At 43.6% G+C, this 18391-nt stretch overlaps 1 protein-coding gene across 2 annotated transcripts; it reads right to left on the reverse strand.

The window, feature by feature from the left end:
• Positions 1 to 7845: 7845 nt before the first annotated feature.
• LOC120054938 (plasminogen activator inhibitor 1 RNA-binding protein-like) lies at positions 7846 to 17508 on the reverse strand. Of its 2 annotated transcripts, none has more exons than XM_039002700.1 (9): positions 17150 to 17508; positions 15560 to 15755; positions 12501 to 12644; positions 12069 to 12137; positions 11782 to 11856; positions 11447 to 11618; positions 11300 to 11359; positions 9525 to 9764; positions 7846 to 9363 (listed from the first exon to the last, which is right to left on the reverse strand). In XM_039002700.1, the coding sequence occupies exons 1-9, from the start codon at positions 17403 to 17405 to the stop codon at positions 9304 to 9306; spliced, it is 1272 nt and encodes a 423-aa protein (XP_038858628.1). In that variant the 5' UTR covers positions 17406 to 17508; the 3' UTR covers positions 7846 to 9303. The 2 variants fall into 2 exon arrangements, with proteins under 2 accessions (XP_038858628.1, XP_038858627.1); XM_039002699.1 differs by having other exon boundaries at positions 12069 to 12140.
• Positions 17509 to 18391: the final 883 nt, after the last annotated feature.

An 18391-nucleotide genomic window follows, 5' to 3' on the forward strand; every position in this document is an offset into this window, starting at 1 on the left:
TGTCTAGGAGCAACAATGGCTCAGCCCGCGTAGTGGTAGGCCACACAAGGTCACAGAATGGGACCGCAGAGTGCTAAAAATCGTCTGTCCTCGGTTGTAACACTCACTACCAAGTTCCAAACTGCCTCTGGAAGCAACGTCAGCACAACAACTGACCTCAACCCCATTGAACACCTTTGGGATTAATTGGAACGCCGACTGCGAGCCAGGCCTAATCGCCCAACATCAATAATGTCCTTGTGGCTGGAAGCAATGTTACAACATCTAGTGGAAAGCCTTCCCAGAAGAGTGGAGGCTGTTGTCGCAGCAAAGGAGGGACCAATGCCCATGATTTTGGAATGAGATATTCGATGAGCAGGTGTCCATATACTCTTGGCCATGTAGTGTATATGCTCATCATTGACAAGTAATTAGAGCTTTCAGGCTTTAACAACAGTACCTTCAACTCATGACACAGCAGAGAGATCAGATTTATTCATGACCTATACTCAAACAATGTCTTTATGTCTTTTACACAAATCTAAGCTACATTTGGTATCCCGCAAAAATTACTTTTATTGTTTCTTGCAAGTTGAACTCTTTATTTAGAGAGACATTACCTCCAGATGCGTCAATGAGCGGTCCAGCTGATAAATGTTTCCCCAATTCACAGACTCAAAGGGTTTTATCTACTACTTTTGAGTCAATTCATACTTGGGATAAACACAATATAGATAATGTAGAAAGAATCTTGGAGGGACCTTGAGATGGATTATGACAAGGAGGAATGGGCAGCATGTATCTACTCATGCAACACCACATTCTGCTGTTACAGGCTCAAAGAGTTCCAGTACAACATTTTACACAGACAACATAGAACCCCATACATTCTTAATACGTTTGACCCTCAAAGAACCCCAAAGTGTTTAAAATGCAAAACAGGAAGTGGCACATACAGTTGAAGTCGGAAGTTTAGATACACCTTAGCCAAATAGATTTAAACTCAGTTTTTCACAATTCCTGACATTTAATCATAGTAACAATTCCGTTTTAGGTCAGTTAGGATCACCGCTTTATTTTAAGAATGTGAAATGTCAGAATAATAGTAGAGAGAAATATTTATTTAAGCTTTTATTTCTTTCATCACATTCCCAGTGGGTCAGACGTTTACATACACTCAATTAGTATTGGGTAGCATTGCCTTTAAATTGTTTAACTTGGGTCAAACGTTTCGGGTAGCCTTCCACAAGCTTCCCACAATAAGTTGGGTGAATTTTGGCCCATTCCTCCTGACAGAGCTGGTGTAACTGAGTCAGGTCTGTAGGCCTCCTTGCTCTCACATGCTTTTTCAGTTCTGCTTACATATTTTCTATAGGATTGAGGTCAGGGCTTTGTGATGGCCACTCCAATACCTTGACTTTGTTGTCCTTAAGCCAATTTGCCACAACTTTGGAAGTATGCTTGGGGTCATTGTCCATTTGGAAGAACCATTTGCGACCAAGCTTTAACTTCCTGACTGATGTCTTGAGATGTTGCTTCAATACATCCAAATAATTTCCCCTTCCTCATGATGCCATCTATTTTGTGAAGTGCACCAGTCCCTCCTGCAGCAAAGTACCCCCACAACATGATGCTGCCATACCCGTGCTTCACGGTTGGGATGGTGTTCTTCGGCTTGCAAGCCTCCCCCTTTTTCCTCCAAACATAACGATGGTCATTATGGCCAAAGAGTTCTATTTTTGTTTCATCAGACCAGAGGACATTTCTCCAAAAAGTACAATCTTTGTCCCCATGTGCAGTTGCAAACCATAGTCTGGCATTTCTATGGCGGTTTTGGAGCAGTGGCTTCTTCTTTGCTGAGCAGCCTTTCGGCTTATGTCAATATAGGACTCGTTTTACTGTGGATATAGATACTTTTGTACGCGTTTCCTCCAGCATCTTCACAAGGTCCTTTGCTCTGTTCTGGGAGTGATTTGCACTGTTTGCACCAAAGTACGTTCATCTCTAGGAGACAGAACGCGTCTCCTTCCTGAGTGGTACGACGGCTGCGTGGTCCCATGGTGTTTATACTTGCATACTATTGTTTGTACAGATGAACGTGGTACCTTCAGGTGTTTGGAAATTGCTCCCAAGGATGAACCAGACTTGTGGAGGTCTACAATTTCATTTCTGAGGTCTTGGTTGATATCTTTTGATTTTCCCATGATGTCAAGCAAAGAGGCACTGAGTTTAAAGGTAGGCCTTGAAATACATCCACAGGTACACCTCCAATTGACTCAAATGATGTCAATTAGCCAATCAGACGCTTCTAAAGCCATGACGTAATTTTCTGGAATTTTCCAAGCTGTTTAAAGGCACAGTCAACTTAGTGTATGTAAACTTTTGACCCACTGGAATTGTGATACAGTGAATTATAAGTGATATAATACGTCTGAAAACAATTGTTGGAAAAATGACTTGTGTCATGCACAAAGTAGATGTCCTAACCTACTTGCCAAAACTATAGTTTGTTAACAAGAAATTTGTGGAGTGGTTGAAAAACGAGTTTTAATGACTCCAACCTAAGTGTATGTAAACTTCTGACTTCAACTGTACAGTACCAGTCAAAAGTTTCTTCTTCTTTATTTTTATTATTTTCTACATTGTAAAATAAAAGTGATGACATCATACTATGAACTAACACATATGGAATCATGTAGTAACCAAAACAGGTGTTACATCTAAATATATTTTACATTTTACATTCTTCAAAGTAGCCACCCTTTGCCTTGATGACAGCTTTGCACACTTGGCATTCTCTCAACCAGCTTCACCTGGAATGCTTTTCCAACAGTCCTGAAGGAGTTCCCACATATGCTGAGCACTTGTTGGCTGCTTTTCCTTCACTCTGCGGTCCAACTCATCCCAAACCATCTTAATTGGGTTGAAGTCGGGTGATTGTGTAGGGCAGGTCATCTGATGCAGCCTTCCATCACTCTCCTTCTTGGTCAAATAGCCCTTACACAGCCTGGAGGTGTGTTTTGGGTCATTGTCCTGTTATAAAACAAATGATAGTCCCACCAAGCGCAAACCAGATGGGATGGCGTATCGCTGCAGAATGCTATGGTAGCCATGCTGGTTAAGTGTGCCTTGAATTCTAAATAAATCACAGACAGTGTCACCAGCAAAGCACCCCCACCTCTATGCTACACGGTGGGCAGCACACCAGAATTCGCAAATTTTACTAATCAGACCAAAGGACAGATTTCCACCGGTCTAAATGTCCATTGCTCGTGTTTGTTGACCCAAGCAAGTCTCTTCTTATTGGTGTCCTTTAGTAGTGGTTTCTTTGCAGCAATTCAACCATGAAGGCCTGATTCACGCAGTCTCTGAACAGTTGATGTTGAGATGTGTCCGTTACTTGAACTCTGTGAAGCATTTATTTGGGCTGCAATCTGAGGTGCCGATTTCCGAGGCTGGTAACTCTAATGAACTTATCCTCTGCAGCAGAGGTAACTGTGGGTCTTCCTTTCCTGTGGCGGTCATCATGAGAGCCAGTTTCATCATAGCGCTTGAGGGTTTTTGTGACTGCACTTGAAGAAACTTTAAAAGTTCTTGAAATGTTCCGTATTGACTGCCCTGCATGTCTTAAAGTAATGATGGACTGTCGTTTCTCTTTGCTTATTTGAGCTGTTCTTGCCATAATATGGACTTGGTATTTTACCAAATAGGGCTAATCTTCTGTATACCACCCCTACCTTGTCACAAAATAACTGATTGGCTCAAACGCATTAAGGAAAGAAATTCCACAAATTAATGTTTAACGAGGCACACCTGTTAATTGAAATGCATTCCAGGTGACTACCTCTGTCCTTTGGTCTGATGAGTCCAATGAATGCTCTTGAGCAGGTTTTCATCAAGGATCTCTCTGTACTTTGCTCCGTTATTCTTTCCCTCCATCCTAACTAGTCTCCCAGTGCCTCCCACAGCATGATGCTGCCACGACCATGCTTCACCGTAGGGATGTTATTGGCCAGTTGATGAGCGGTGTCTGGTTTCCTCCAGACGTGACACTTGGCATTCAGGCCAAAGAGTTCAATCTTGGTTTCATCAGGCCAGACAATCTTGTTTCTCAAAGTCTGAGAGTCGTTTAGGTGCATTTTGGCAAACTCCACGCAGGCTGTCATGTGCCTTTTACTGAGGAGTGGCTTCCATCTGACCACTCTACCACAAAGGCCTAATTGGTAGAGTGCTGCAGAGATGGTTGTCCTTCTGGAAGATTCTCCCATCTTCACAGAAAATATTCTGGAGCTCTGTCAGTGACCATCTGGTTCTTTGTCAACTTCCAACCAAGGCCCTTCTCCCCCGATTGCTCAGTTTGGCCGGGTGGCCAGCTCTAGGAAAAGTATTGGTGGTTCCAAACTTCTTCCATTTAAGAGTGATGGAGGCCACTGTGTTCTTGGGGACCTTCAATGCTGCAGAAACATTTTGGTACCCTTCCCCAGTTCTGTGCCTCAACATAATCCTGTCTCGGAGCTCTATGGACAATTCCTTAGACCTCATGGCTTGGTTTTTGCTTGGACGTGCACTGTCAATCAATCAAATTTATTTATAAAGCCCTTCTTACATCAGCTGATGGCACAAAGTGTAGTACAGAAACCCAGCCTAAAACCCCAAACAGCAAGCAATGCAGGTGTAGAAGCAAGGTGGCTAGGAAAAACTCACTAGAAAGGTCAGAACCTAGGAAGAAACCTAGAGAGGAACCAGGCTATGAGGGGTGGCCAGTCCTCTTCTGGCTGTGCCGGGTGGTGATTATAACAGAACATGGCCAAGATGTTCAAATGTTCATAGATGACCAGCAGGGTCAAATAATAATAATCACAGTGGTTGTCAAGAGTGCAACAGGTCAGCACCTCAGGAGTAAATGTCAGTCAACTGTGGGACATTATAAAGACAGGTGTGTGCCTTTCCAAATTATGTCCAATCAATTGAATTTACCACAGGCGGACTCCAATCAGGTTGTAGAAACATCTCATGGATGATCAATGGAAACAGGATGCACCTGAGCTCAATTTCAAATATCATAGTAAAGGGTCTGAATACATCAGCAATAATTTCTAAAAACCGGTTTTCACTTTGTCATTATGGGATATTGTGTGTAGATTCATTTTAGAATAAGGCTGTAATGTAACAAAATGTGGGAAAAGTGAAGGGGTCTGAATACTTTCCGAATGCATTGTACACAGTTTCTAGGGTTGCCCATCTATAACCAGATTCTGGTCATTCATCTGGAAGGAATTTTCAGTCTTTCATTGCAAGATAACAGTGGATCCAGGGCTGTTTCTATTAAACTTACCAGCAAGAAACAAGGTTCTGAACCCTTTTAGACTGATTCCTTTAGAAAATTGAAACTTTTATTAGCAAGAACATGAATGCTATTTAATTGGATTAAGGACAAGCCACTAACGATTACAGTGGTATGAGATTTTGCCAATGGAAAGACAGTGCTAATGGATGAAAGGAAATGAAAACATTTATACGGAAGTGTGGCAGCCATAAAAGTAAGGACAGGAAGGGGAAACTACGTTTTTTGCTGGTATGTAAGCTTATTGCATGGTGAAATGTAAGCCGAAAGTTGGGCAACAATTTGGAAACTTTATTTGTATTATTATTTTTCTTCTGTTTTTATTATAGGTTACTTAAAACATTGACTATAGGCCTATGGTATATGATTATCATTGTTTCTTTATATGTTGATGTAAAAAATATATCTATGACGGATTCACCACTTGAACAACGGCTTTTGTCTGATATCTATCAATAATATACATATACAGTGGCGACCCGTCATACAGGGCATTTTGAGCACCCCGTTTAGCTACAAAACTAAAGTTTGGACACCTACTCATTCCAGGGTTTTTCTAAATGTGTACTATTTTCTACATTGTAGAATAATAGTGAAGACAACAAAATGATGAAATAACATGGAATCATGCAGTAACCAAAAGTGTTAAACAAATCAAAATATTTTTTATATTTGAGATTCTTCAAAGTAGCCACCCTTTGCCTTCATGACAGCTTTGCATTATCTCAACCAGCTTAATAATGTAGTCACCTGGAATGCATTCCAATTAACAGGTGTGCCTTGTTAATCTGTGGAATTTCGTAATGTGTTTGAGCCAGTCAGTTGTGTTGTGACATGGTAGGGGTGGTATTTAGAAGGTAGTCCTATTTGGTAAAAGACCAAGTCCATATTATGGCAAGAACAGCTTAAATAAGCAATTGGTTTCTTCAATGCAATCACAAAACCATCAAGCCCTATGATGAAACTGTCTCTCATGAGGACCGCCACAGGAAAGGAAGACCCAGGTGGTTACCTCTGCTGCAGAGGATAAGTTCATTAGTTATCAGCCTCGGAAAACGGGACCTCAGATTGCAGCCCAAATAAATGCTTCACAGTTCAAGTAACAGACACATCTCAACATCAACTGTTCAGATGAGACTGCGTGAATCAGGCCTTCGCGGTCGAATTACCACAAAGAAACCACTACCAAAAGGACACCAATAAGAGACTCGCCTGGGGCAAGAAACACAAGCAATGTACATTAGACCGGTAGAAATCTGTCCTTTGGTCTGATGAGTCCAAATTTGAGATTTTTGGTTCCAACCGCCATGTCTTTGGGAGACGCAGAGTAGATGAACAGATGACCTCCGCATGCGTGGTTCCCACCATGAAGCATGGAGGTGATGGGGTGCTTTACTGGTGACTTTCAGTGATTTAGAATTCAAGGCTCACTTAACCAGCATGGCTACCACAGCGATATGCCATCCCATCTGGTTTGCGCTTAGTGGGACTATCATTTTTTCCCAACAGGACAATGACCCAACACACCTCCAGGCTGTATAAGGACTATTTGACCAGTGAGTGATGAGTGCTCCATCAGATGACCTGGCCTCCACAATCTCCTGACCTCAACCCAAATTATATCGTTCGGGATGAGTTGGACTGCAGAATGAAGGAAAAGCAGCCAACAAGTGCTCAGCATATGTGGGAACTCCTTCCGGGCTGTTGGAAAAGCATTCCAGGTGCATTCTCATGAAGCTGGTTGAGAGAATGCCAAGAGTGTGCAAAGCTGTCATCAAGGCAAAGGGTGGCTACTGATGAATCTCAAATATATTTACTCTTGAACACTTTTTTGGGTACTAAAATGAATCCATGTGTTATTTTATTGTTGAGGTCTTCAAGATTATTCTAAAATGTAGAAAATAGACCCTTAAATGAGTAGGTGCGACCAAAATTTGACTGGTACTTATTTATGTAACCATTACTTAACTAGGCAAGTCAGTTAATACCATTCTTATTTACAATGACAGCCTAGGAACAGTGGGTTAACTGCCTTGTTCAGGGGCAGAACGACAGAATTTTATCTTGTCAGTTCGGGGATTCGATCTAGCAACCTTTCAGTTACTGGCCCCAACACTCTAACCACTATGCTACCTGCTGCCCCGGTACTGTAGATGGCGCAGAGAAAGGTCTTAGCTTTCAATTCATACAGCCAAATTACACGGTCAGGGAGCTAAAACTTCTGCCATCAGAATTAAGTGAATTGGCCCTATGTTTAATTTCTTAATTCCACTATACTCAGGAACCAGTGCACCATTAAACTAGCCTGGCTGACACAACCCACATGGTACACAATGAGTCAGGACTTCCAGGTTGGTTTTAGGACTTCATTTTGTATCAGCCAAACTACCATAACACAGCAGTGGGACATACATTTTCAGACTTCACCATGTCAGTGGCAAGCACCAACTCACAAAATGGCTTCTTGTGTGTGTGATTCTGTATCGATACATGTGTCGGAATTTAAGTCAACAACGCAAAAATGAATCGACCTTCTTTATTTACCGACAGAGGTCTATAATAGCAGGGTTAGAGTTCACACAGATCTGTAGAGCATTTGGCTGATCCACACACAACTGTATTTCTTTCAGAGCAATTACGCAGTAGTGCCACAGTAGGGAACCAGAGGTAAAAATCAAAATGGAGGATATTCAACCACCACAGGAAATACTGCAGGAGCAGGTTCACAATTGTATCAGTATACTGGGCCCCGTTCAGCAGGGTGCGATGTACAGAGCGTTGCAGATAGAAATGCCACGAGTAGAGCTGACATGACTTCTTACTCTACATTTCAGAAGAGCACATCTGTTATAATTAGGTATATTTATATTTTAACATTGTGTGACACGGTGCCCTGCTGAACTCTGCCCTGGAGTGGAGTGTTAAAACAGTGCAAGGCCTGAAGGCTTCCAAATGATCGAGGTCACAGCTCAATAGACTAAAATTGGCTTCCTCTTCTTTCCTTGGACCTGAACTAATATGTTAACTGTGTTTCCAGATCAGTATCAACGAAACAAGGAGGAAGCCATGGTACACCATTGAGACACAGCCCAAGAGTGTGTACATTGTACCGAAACAGTACAATGTTCACCTTTAGGAGCCACACGATCAAAGATGTCAGTGATACATATTAAATAATTGAAGTATTCCTTCCCCCTGCAAGTGATCTATTGAGTCATTTGGAAACTCTTTTCTATACAAAATACCTTTTAATACATAAGTGAATTAGGCTCTATTCTAACAATTTGTTGGGTGTAGGTACAATCACTAGATCAACGATCAAGGCATGTCCTTATCTGCACCATCAGAAATACAATCACTCGAAGAGCTCTTACCATGAAAAAAAAGTTTACTTTTACAGGCCTACATCAGAGGTCTAGGCCTTACTTTAAAAAAATTATAATACATAAAACCCTAGAACTAAAGCAGTCCTTAAAATCTTACTGAGTGATGATGCAGAAACTTCTTCAGAAATACCCAGTATGGTAAGAGCTAGTTGGCTTCGGTTCCATCCCTCCACAGCTATGGGACACCACAAGCTAAAAGGATAACTCTTCTCATACCTCATATTTGGAAATGCATATTTTCAAGCAGCAATACAAAAAAAACTATTCATGAAGAACGCATAATCTCTGAAAAAAATACCGAATGAAAACGTCCCTGCTACCTTGTTTCTAAGTACAAAACCTCCGGAAGTAGCAACAAGTCCATTTCTTTTTTCTTTGTTTTTTTTCTTTTCCATATTTCCCCCCCCTCTTCTTTTTTCCAAAACGGGTAAAATTCAGTCCTCAGATGCGAGTGTCATGAGCGATGACGGTCATCTCCATCATACCATTTCTGCTGAAGGATCCAGAAACATGCGAGCCTCGTAGAGGGGCCTAGGGGTCTGCTTGGGGGGACTGCTAAGGGCTCCTGGGGGCCTATGGGGCAGCCGCTCCATCTTAGGCCAGGGCCGGGAAGGCCTCTGGATCATCCACATTGGGCACAATCACCCCGCTCGGCTGAGAGGAGGGTTAGAGGGTTGGAAAAACAAGAGGAAATGAGATTGATCAGACATATACAGTGAAATGACCATGTATGTTGTACTTAATCCAAATTCCTTTTAATCTCAAATCCTTTCCACAGCAGCTGTAACAGACTAGTAGTAATTAGTATTCTTTACCTTGTCAGTGCGTCCTCCACGGGTCGGCCTGGTGGGGGCTCCACTATCACGCTCGCGGGGCTCCCTGGGCTCACGAAACTCTCCACGGAACTCTCCTCTACCCTCTCCGCGCCCTCGGCTCCCCCTGCCACCACGGGGCCCACCACGACCACGGCTGGGGCGTCCAAGGTCCCCAAAGTTTATCTCCAGCTGGGCTGTGATGTCATTGGCCGGCTTCCGGAAGTGGTGATCGTCCTCAGCCTGAGAGACCGGGGGGGGGGGGAGAGAACATCATCAATGACAGAACACACGCCTGAGCCACATTCTGTCTTCTTATGGCACGGACAGATCAGTAGGATTTGTTTAGCGTCTGCTGGTCAAAAGTACTTAGCACCTCTGAACAGAGTGCTGGCTGTAATTTGCAAACCAATTCTACATGTAGAAATAGGCATGACAACCGTCAGCTGCCCACCGGTGGGAAGTCCCTAAAACCACCTAGCCGACAGCAAGCGAACAACCGGCCCCTTACTGTGCACACTGACAATCGTTCTGGTGAGTTCTGTGTTAAAGGGATAGTGCAAGATTTTGACAATCAATCCTTTTTATACTTAACCAGACTCGGATGAACTCATGGATACACTTGTAAAGTCACTGCGTGTATAGTCTAAAAATAGAGTGAACAAATGTTAACAATGAAGATGCCAAGGCCCAGCATGATGACTCGATCACCATTTATGATATTGTTTGGATGGCTGACCATCTGTGGGCTATCACAGGGGTCAAGCACATCTTATCTGTGGCTTTCTCCGAGGCGGGATGTTCCCACAGAACCCTGGGAGAACAGACACTGTTGGAGGTGTGCAGACAGATTAAATTAATGTTACTGTGTCAATTAAATCGTCATATTTGGATTGTTTTAAGAGTTCATAAAGAGCTGAGAATTATTTTTTACGTGTTTTATTGTGCTGAAAGTGCTATAGATTTATGGTTACCGGGAAACTTTTTTATTTTTATTTTTATTTATCCCATTTTCTCCCCAATTTTAATGGTATCCAATCGCTAGTAATTACTATCTTGTCTCATCGCTACAACTCCCGTAAGGGCTCGGGAGAGACGAAGGTCGAAAGCCATGCGTCCTCCGAAGCACAACCCAACCAAGCCGCACTGCTTCTTAACACAGCGCGCCTCCAACCCGGAAGCCAGCCGCACCAATGTGTCGGAGGAAACACCGTGTACCTGGCCCCCTTGGTTAGCGCGCACTGCGCCCGGCCCGCCACAGGAGTCGCTGGAGCGCGATGAGACAAGGATATCCCTACCGGCCAAACCCTCCCTAACCCGGACGACGCTATGCCAATTGTGCGTCGCCCCACGGACCTCCCGGTCGCGGCCGGCTGCGACAGAGCCTGGGCGCGAACCCAGAGACTCTGGTGGCGCAGCTAGCACTGCGATGCAGCGCCCTAGACCACTGCGCCACCCGGGAGGCCCGGGAAACTGTTATTTTTTTGCCGGACAGCAGTCAGTTCAGACGGCGTGAAGCAGATGTGCGCTCATATCATTTAGATAAGAGTTGTGATGATTAGATCCAAGCATGTTCGCTGTTTCTGTGAACTTCAAGTAATTGTGCTAACGCTAGTTAGCAATAGCTTACAAATCAACCTTCAGCTTCCTTCCAACTGCTATCCATGAGTTCAAGGTGGTAGACAGAACAAGAGCCAGAATTTCCAAAATATCACACTCTCCCTTTAATTTTCATGGGGAGAGAGAGAGTGCACGCGTCTGTCAGATGTGATACTCACCTTAGGGGCAACTGCCTCAGCCTCCACCGCAGCTTCAATAAGAGCATCAGCTTTCTTCTCCTTTATTGGAGAGGGACGAAAACATAGGTCATGTAAAATAAAAAAATGGAGGCTAAGTCAGTATTGTGGTTTTGACAGTCTACTCACGTCCTTGGACTTGTGCAGCACGTATCCTTTCTTCCACTGGCTGTCGGCTCCCTCGTTGGCCTTGCGGATGTTGAACTCCACCTTGGTTTTCTCCTTGTCCTGCTGGGCCTTCCATTCATCCAGAGTCATCTCCTTGGGTTCCACTTCCTTAGGTTCACCAACCTCGTTCTCCCTACAACACACAGCAGAAAAGAGAACACACAACTGGCAGGAGAATATGAGAAATATGGTGGAGAACCCATCCAGACTGTGCTTTTAAATTCCTGAGAGGGAGTGAACGAGTGCACACTGGGCAGAAGAGGGAGAAATTGTTTAAGGCTCAGCCCTCAACTCACTTGTTCTCAGAGTCAGCAGGCCGAGGCTCCTCTCCCTCGGGGGTCTCCTCGGTCACGTTCGATTGGTCGTGCTCGCTGTGGAGAGGAAAAAAACAAGTTTAGCTCTCATACATTGAGTATGTTGACAGGTGACCAGGACAGTATAGAGACCAGGGGTCTTGACTCAACACGTTGACTTAGTTTACACACAACTGAACAAGGTAAATCAAAACACTTTAGGTTTGCAGACAGCCTTTGAGAAAGTCGATAGAGAAAATGTGTTGTGCTAGGTCGGCTGTGCTACTCACCCCATCTCATCCTTGACGGTGCCCCAGTTGTGAGATCCACTTCCTCCACGTTTCTCCTCACCTTTCTGGCTGCTGAAACAACATGGGCTTTAGCGCACAGCTTCACATCAATAGTCTCTCCAGCAAAAACATAGTTTATCACAAAATAAAAAAATATATATAGTTCTTATACTTCAAATAAGTAGTTCTAATGCACCAGTTCTCCAGACAAAGATTAAGCCTAGTCATGGACTACAAAGCAATCTCAATGGATAATGACCCTAAAATTATTTTTATCCCCTCATAATCTGGACAAAAAAAATCGAGTTAGAAAAGAGATTCTCCATTGAGCATGCCATTCAGATCCGGAGTAGGAAATCAGCCTAATAATGAGATATGACTTATCCATCCCGGAGTTAATACATAATTCACAACATGGCACAGAAGACGTACGATCGATCACTGCCGCTGTGTCTGTCGAATTCACGCTTTCCTCTGGCGTCGAAGCCGTCGCTCCTGCCCATGCCCCGGCCCCTGCCGCCACGGATACCACCTCGGCCACCTCCACGTCCTCTCATCTGCCTATCACCAATGGGCCTGGACAGACAAGGAAACCAACCAATCAGCAGGCTGCCTCACAGGAAGGTACAGGTGATGTGTATTCAGTGAGGTGAAACATTGCACATAGAAATGTAACGAATAGAGCAGACATCTTAATGGAAAATATAACAACATTAAGTGGTACAATGAGGACCCAAAACACAATGTGTGAAAAATCACCAATACTGTGAACTACACTGAAACAGTGTTATGCCATAGCCATACAGATCTTACCTTTCCCTAGGCACTGTTTGAATACCTCCAAAATGCACTCTTAATTCCATCCTTCCTTAGAGTACTGCAGGGATCCGTTTTTTGGAGCAGCATCCGCCCCGGCCACATAAATTCCGAGCCCCACCCAATATCAGGAAAGAGTTTTCTCCGCAACCCGACCCACCCAGATAGATAGAATTGTTCTGTGAGCCGATCCGTTACCCGCCATATAACATCAATATATTTCATTGTTTTTATGACTCCAGAGTAGTAGGCATAACTATTATTATTCCCCTTCCCTGCATTAATTAATTTGTCTGCATGTCTATTCAACATTTGGATAAACAGAAACCATACCATGAATTAATAAAAAAATATTTTTCTTTTCACAATGCAACAAGTCACTCAAACCACTGAGAGCCTTCTAAATAGCCTTCTTACCTGTAATGAAAGCCAATAGCTGTCCTAAAACAATACCTTTAGATGAAATATTGTTTAGATTATCAAATAGTTTAGGCCTAATTAAACCATTCCCAGAATGGAATATAGGTTGCAAAAATAGGCTACATTTACTTAGTAGGCTTATCAAACTTAACAGCCGCACTGGTTTACACGGTATATAGCCTGCATATGGTCCAATGAACGAACACCTGAATTAATGTAATGACTGAATTATCGCAAACAAATAGGCCTTGCACTTTGCAAGCAGGTACCGCATTGTTATCCATCCTCCCAAATTGGGATTCCACTCGCGCAGCAACTGTTTCCGCGATGGTGTTGTAGCCTATTCCCTTATCATAACCTTTCTTTTGTGTCTCCAATTAGGCCTATGCTAGCCATTTTGCGTGAGCTAAGCTATCCAGGGGAAGTTAACTTGGTAACGTGTCGTATTCTCACGTGAGGAGAGGGAACATGATATGATCTCTGCATGTGGACAAATTAGAATGTTTTGGCACCACACAAATAAGGGACAGTTTCCAGCTCCACACACTCAAAGCGTGCATGGCTGATAGCCTTATGCCGGGCTCACCGGTCACAGAATGGAATTCGCAACCCAATAAGCTCCTGGGTTTAAAAAAGGTGTATTATCTTGATTTAAAATGTTTTCAGCCCACAATGTAATTGTTCTGAACCACGACCCGACCCACATATTGAAAGAATGTTCATTTCACCCACCAGTTTATATTTTTTGCGACTCACCGATAGGGAACCATGGGTATCCGACCCGATGCAGGATTCTAACTTAAGACAAATCACTGTTGAATTGTGAGTAAAACAATAAAACAATCCCCTGGCCTTCATGATAGATCAGCAACTCTTTCCACAATGGAAAATGCGTATTTGAAATGCATCATAACAGGGTTTTATATGTTTACTGTCACTCTTTACATACACACCCTGCTGTGTGGTTACAGTTTAATCTAAGTGGCAAGGTGAAAAACCATCAGCGAAGGTGGCATGACTTTGTAACTTAACAGTAGAGTGGTGGTGGAGTGGAACCCATAATTAAGGTAAGTTTGGGTTACCTCTGACAGCCTGAAGGGAAAAATTCCTGTCAAATAGAGAAGGGGGTCACTTTTGTTTACACAATAAACGACTGGTAAGTTTACATTTTTTAAGCGAGAACAATACTGTCTTACATTAGAAGGCCAGTGTGGGTTCTGTCGTTTGTATCAGTCTTATCACTAGAACTGCTAAAGCAGTCAATTGGGCTGCTCATGAATTTAAATAAAATTATTACTCTGCCATCATGTCCCCTCCGTACTTGACATTTCCTAAAAAGTTATATTACACACTGTCGCTAGAATCTTAATATCACAAACAGAACTGGAGTTATATCCAGTTTTAGGAGGGTATGTCATTTAAGTTCGTGGGTTTTCCCGTTGCCCCTACTTCTCCCGATAGTTGAAGGTGCTGTGCCCAGTTGGGAGAAGAGTGGATGAGCACAGGGAAGCAAACAATGCATAATTATGTAATCACCAATTGTCAATGAAAGACAGGGCAGGCCATTCTACTGTATTTATCTACTAATTATAATCTCTAAATTATATTGTACCCTATATTAGTCCACCAAATCCAAGCAGTTTTATCAGTCCACTCTGGCCTACTTGGAGTACACAGTGAAAGCGTCCATAATGGACCAAGACGAATGGATGCACATGCTGCGTTAGCGTTTCTACAAAATCCCAATGACAACGACTCAGATGGTGGGGAAGAAATTAATCATGACATCTTGATGATTATTCTTCTGAGCCTCAGCCTGAACCTACACCCTCGAGGCTTAAGCGTAAAAAAGTCAGAACGGTGCACCCTGAGAAGGTGACCGAGCCACCACCAAATGAAACTGAGACAGGAAAGGACGGCACCGTTTAGATAAAATAAGACAGTGACAATGCTAGCACAAAATGTCATCACAGAGAACAGACCCTACATCACAAGCAAAAAACAATATCAGCAACGTCTCGTTGTTTATGTGACACCATGTAAGCGCGAGCTAACAATTTACCATTTTTGACTGCTGTCATACTGAGAAAGTTAATGGGTTACAGATGGGTTACTGCTTGGCTGCAACAAAGGCCTGCACCCACAGGGATCTGAGTCATATTATTGTTGGGGTTAGTATCTCTTCCTTTCACTCCTTTTCAAAACACTCCCGTTTGGTGCCAACTGAACCCAGCCTTGCTCTACCCAGTACTCACTTCTCCACAGAGAACTCTCCTCCCTCGGCTGGCTTATCTTCTCCGCCGGGGGGCCTCTCGAAACGGCGTGGCGGCCGCCTGTCTGTCCGGGGGGGTCTGTCTGTAGGGGGGCGGCCCTCGCCCTGGCCCTCACGGGGTGGACCCCCGGCGGGGCCCTGACCCTCGCGTCTGGGACCCATCCTCCTGGGACCAGGTCCTGGAGTAGGACAGGACAGAGGAGAGTTAGTAATCGATCCCCCAATAAAACAAGTACAATACTAATTTTCTCCAAAGATTCTCTACAAAAAAATAACTCAAAACAGGGGTTTAATGGAGACTACAGTTAGAACCTTTCTCAAGACCCAACTCCAAAAGAGAGCAGGATGATGTGCTAAGGGCACACTATTAAAATACAGAGAATTTAAATAAAATGTCAACTTCTTTACAAACATAAACTGAGGTTGAGCTTTGTATTATCCACCATGCCAGTACACAGCAGATGAAAACATGCTCTGAGACTGGTCTGACAAGTCCCTCCCACTGTTGACCAAAATAGACTCCCACACCATGCACCACCAGCAGCTGAACGCACGTTGGTGCATGCACCTGTCTCTTCTCTTGGGGTTCCATTTTTTTTTTTTTTTTTTTACTTTGCTTCTGACTGGTGTAACTAGGCTGCTAACAAAATACAGGGGCCTCCTATTTTACACTAACCATGACAATGTATAGGCGAGTAACACTAGTTTACTCACGCAGACGTAAACGACAATGTAATTGTTTGGTCAATATATATCGCCTTTGCTCACCTTGTTCGTTTACCGAGTAGCAGAAGAAAGCATACTCGTAAAGCTTCTTTATTTGAGACTAACACAAAACGCCCATATTCACAACCGCGCTACGCAAGATGACATCATTCCCTGCCTAGTCGATAACAATGTCGTGCGCCATTTAGCGAGTGACAGTTAGGTGGCTGCCGCTGTTGCACACTCCAAACCTGGGCCACGAGGTTGGTCACGACGCGGGTTAATGCAACCAGGTAGCAAAAGACAAGTTAACTACCTAGCCAATTCGTATGTTAACTAGTTAGAAAACAATCCTCAATTTTAACCTAGCACGATTGCTTCACATGTGAAAGTTGGCTTACACCCCGGTGTGAATTCACCGTTAGTTAGGTAAACAATTTGTTGCAAAAAAATTAATTCGCCAATCGTGCATTTAATAAGTATGCACTAATCAAACACTGGTCAACGGGTAGTTGGTAGCAAGCTAGCAAATGACTTTGGTTAGCTAACGTTAGCTAATTAACTTGCGGCTAACAATCCTGGCTAAACAAGGCCAGAGGCGTTTTAATATTGGCAGCAAAACAAGTTCGCCTGCAAGTTCTTTTTCAGGGGGCACAATACTGTACCACACCTAGTTACACTGTCGTGACTTTTTTGTGCAACGACTGTGATACGCGTTTCAACTTTAGTTGACAAAGGGAATCATGTCGACCTCATGGAGGCTTTGAACGCATTGCTAGCTAGCTAACTTAAAGTTAATACTTAACTATCCAGGGCGAACTGCGATTTTGCAGATCAAGAGGACAACTATTGCGGGAAACAGTCTTACCATCTTTCTTCAGAGTCACCGGTGCCAGAGGCTCATCTTTCTTATCTGCAGGGACGACCTTCCTGTCTTTCTGGGACTCCTTTTTCTGGAGCTTGGCAACTTGCGCCGCGGTCTTGGCGGCACCAGGGACAGGAGCCTCCTTCTTCTTGTTCTCCGCCTCCTTCAACAGCTCGAACGGGTCCGACTCGTCGTCAAATAGTTGGTCGAATCGGTTGGCTATGGCACAGCCGAAACCTTCTTGCATATGTCCGGGCATGATGGCGCCCCTTAAGCAGGATTTTCCTCCGATTCTACGAGGCTTGGTGCGAACACTTCGCTAGATGTTGCCACAAGATGGCTGAGGAAAGAACCTACTTCTCTTCCGGCGTGATAGACATCCGGGACACAAACTTTGGCGCCAGTTGGGGCGTGTAGTTCTTTGATGAGGGAGAGTGTCGGAAAAACATAAGGGGCGGCTCACTCAAATAAACTACCATACCCACAACGAGGGAAGAGTTAATAATTTAGTTTTTCTCCAGTTGACAAACATGAATGCTCATGCTGTCTGTTGTAGTTTTCAATTTGCATTCAAGCATTTACTTTGTATGAGGCTTGTATGGGAGATCTTTCCCACCCTTTCTATACTCTAAATCCACTGTATATACACACACACACACCTAATAGCCATATTCACTGTCAAACATTTTGCAACATTGTTGCTCCATAGAATGCCTCCACAGTTCTTTGCAATGTCAATTAGGCCTAGGCCTGACCAAGTCTGACTTACAAATCTAAAACACTGTTCTGGTAGTGACCTGAGACATCTGTGCATAATTCAGAACAGTCAATCATTTGTGATCTTTTAAGTATCAGTATATGTTGGTTCGCTACACTTGCAATAACATCTGCTAACCATGTGTATATGACCAATACACTTTGATTTGATTTATAGGCCCTAGGGGCTATTGATAATTTCATTGCATATGGGGAGGAATGCTGATCAGCAACTTACAGTGAGTGACACAGAAAGTATGAGGGCCAGCTAGTATGCGGACTCCTTTAGATGGGATGCTGCTAGCTAAAAGGGAACAAGGGGTCATGGTCAAACAGGAAAGGTCTGAAAAGATCATTTAAGGGCAGCAGATGGCAGCCATAGGTTACTTTTCAGTCAGAGGAGAAGAGCCAGGCCCACTGCCTAACAGATTTGTGTCTTATTATGTCTCTATCTTATTACAAAGAGGATTAATCAGGGTTTGAATTACT

This window comes from Salvelinus namaycush, chromosome 10, assembly GCF_016432855.1.
Source record: "Salvelinus namaycush isolate Seneca chromosome 10, SaNama_1.0, whole genome shotgun sequence".
Classification (NCBI taxonomy): Eukaryota; Metazoa; Chordata; class Actinopteri; order Salmoniformes; family Salmonidae; genus Salvelinus; species Salvelinus namaycush.

What these genes read in the sequence shown, in the direction of transcription:
- LOC120054938 (XM_039002699.1), bottom strand. Translation starts at nt 17,405, where the DNA reads ATGCCCGGACATATGCAAGAAGGTTTCGGCTGTGCCATAGCCAACCGA. An exon ending in CCTGCTGACTCTGAGAACAA is followed by an intron (nt 11,619 to 11,781) that starts GTGAGTTGAGGG and finishes TGTGTGTTGTAG; the next exon opens with GGAGAACGAGGTTGGTGAAC. An exon ending in GTGGAGGACGCACTGACAAG is followed by an intron (nt 9,364 to 9,524) that starts GTAAAGAATACT and finishes CCCTCCTCTCAG; the next exon opens with CCGAGCGGGGTGATTGTGCC.